General features: G+C 40.9%; 1 protein-coding gene across 1 annotated transcript in view; it reads left to right on the top strand.

Annotated features, from left to right (window-relative positions):
• Window positions 1–1184, top strand: part of LOC102384953 (ADP/ATP translocase 3) — a gene marked incomplete at its 5' end in the record, with an annotated part of 4179 nt that extends 2995 nt beyond the window's left edge. The window contains 2 exons of the mRNA XM_006027303.3: window positions 1–142; window positions 519–1184. Of these exons, the coding sequence (XP_006027365.2) occupies window positions 1–142; window positions 519–676 (300 nt within the window). The remainder of the gene's footprint in view (window positions 143–518) is intronic.
• Window positions 1185–2049: the final 865 nt, after the last annotated feature.

Genomic DNA, 2049 nt, shown 5'->3' with positions numbered 1-2049 from the left:
GGAATGCTCCCAGATCCCAGGAACACTCACATTGTGATAAGCTGGATGATTGCACAAACGGTGACTGCTGTGGCTGGTGTTGTCTCCTATCCTTTCGATACGGTGCGACGTCGAATGATGATGCAGTCGGGGCGTAAAGGAGGTAAACTTTAATTTCCCGTGTAATTTGAAACTATTCAGCTGTCTGCTATATACATCTAATATATTACCAAAATGACACTTGGCTATTGTGTTTTTACTTGGCTTCACATCTGCTAAAAATATCAATAGCCAAGACAGCTGAACTCCAAAGGGGAGGATTCTTTGGTCTGTAAAGAGAGTGGGGTCATGATGGATTTAAGTACCTCAAAAGAACAGGTGGGAAATCTTTTTTAGGGGGCTTTTGCATGTCTTTTGCATTTACATCAATGTGTGTTGCTTAAACAGAAAACAACTTTATGGTGCATGAAACCAAGTATAAGGGTTGTTCCAGCCCCATATTATGTAAATCGCAAACAAAATACTTTGTTTTTCTACAGCTGACATAATGTACAAAGGAACAATTGATTGTTGGAAGAAGATTGCACGGGACGAGGGTGGAAAAGCTTTCTTCAAAGGCGCATGGTCTAATGTTCTCCGAGGCATGGGGGGTGCTTTTGTGCTCGTGCTGTACGATGAATTCAAGAAATTTGTTTAAAAGACCCTAACTAGATTTGGAAACAAAATTTAGCAGATCATGTAGAATAACTGTACCATCATGGACCATTGACCTTCAACACAGGAATTTCTTGAGTCTTATTTATCGGGGCCAGATCATGTTTGTAGATGGGGCTAGAAATTTTCCAGGGACTGATCCACTTCAAGATTTGTCTGAATAAAGGCACTGAAACTGACAGTTCAGCCTAGCAAATTTTCCGTTTTTGCGATTGGATCAGTAGTGCTAGTTCTGGGCCCAAAATGGTTGATTGACCAAGCAATTTAGTCAACAATTGTTTCTAAATTTTTGTTTTCGGGTCGGTCTCTAGTTTCAAGTCCTATCTTATGACCATAAAACTGTATCTGAGACGTACTTGTTAACAATTCATGTCTTTTTCCACTTGTACTCAAGAGCATTATGTACCATTTTGCACAGCTGAACATCTAGCAATTATGTTTTTAAACTGAGGTATTTTGCTGTAAAACCAATAAACAATACTTACTCAGACTGTGGTGAACTTACCGTTTTATATAAGGTTTTGGTCTTCTATGACTAGCTTGCAAGCAGTTTCCCAAAGCAGAAGATGCCTCCTTTGAAATGGTAATTGTACCAGGCAAATCAATGGATTGTAAGACAGTACATCTGTTACACAGGTTTATACCTGATATATGCCAGATCTTCAAGGAAAACTTTCATTTACAAATAGGGTTAGCTAAATGGTTGTAAATTTCCATCTTTGATAAGGGTGTCTTGGATTGCTGGCTATGGCTTTACAGAGGAGTCCTAGTCCTTGACTGCTTTCCACAGAGTTTATCTACACATACTATTAATGCAACATAATCAACTCTGGAGCAGTTTGTCTTTGAGTCAGCTGCTCCCAGGCATATTGCCCACAGATGCACCTGAGGCAGCAGCAGTTTGAGCTGGGATGAAGCAGCCCTGGGCTAGAAGGGAGCATGGGGGGGGTCAGCTCCAGGTCTTGGGGTTGGATGGTGGAGGGGCTGACTGGGCACAATTTGCCACCAACTGTCACTGTGTACATGTGTGTTTAACTGCACTTAATGACTTCACTGTAAGATACTGCTGGGAACAGTACTATCTTACAAGGGAGTTAATTAGTTTACCACAGCCTAATACCAGCACACATGTGGTCTGTGATGCTTTCCTGTGGAGCTAATTAGTCTACTTGGCAGTAAAGTGCATGTGTGGATGCACCCATAATGAAGGCATGTAATGATTGTTCTAAGGATCTCAACAAGGTATTTAGGGTCCCATTCTAGGTAATCCCAAAGGCAGTCACCTTGAACTACAAGTTAATGTTTTGTTTTGTTTTTTCTTTTTTTTTTTCCCCTTTTCTCTCTGCCCTTCTTCCG

Source organism: Alligator sinensis, unplaced genomic scaffold (assembly GCF_000455745.1).
Source record: "Alligator sinensis unplaced genomic scaffold, ASM45574v1 scaffold395_1, whole genome shotgun sequence".
In the NCBI taxonomy this organism is placed as follows: Eukaryota; Metazoa; Chordata; order Crocodylia; family Alligatoridae; genus Alligator; species Alligator sinensis.
The sequence above is the reverse complement of the archived record's forward strand: the minus strand, read 5'-3'. Positions and strand labels throughout refer to the sequence as shown.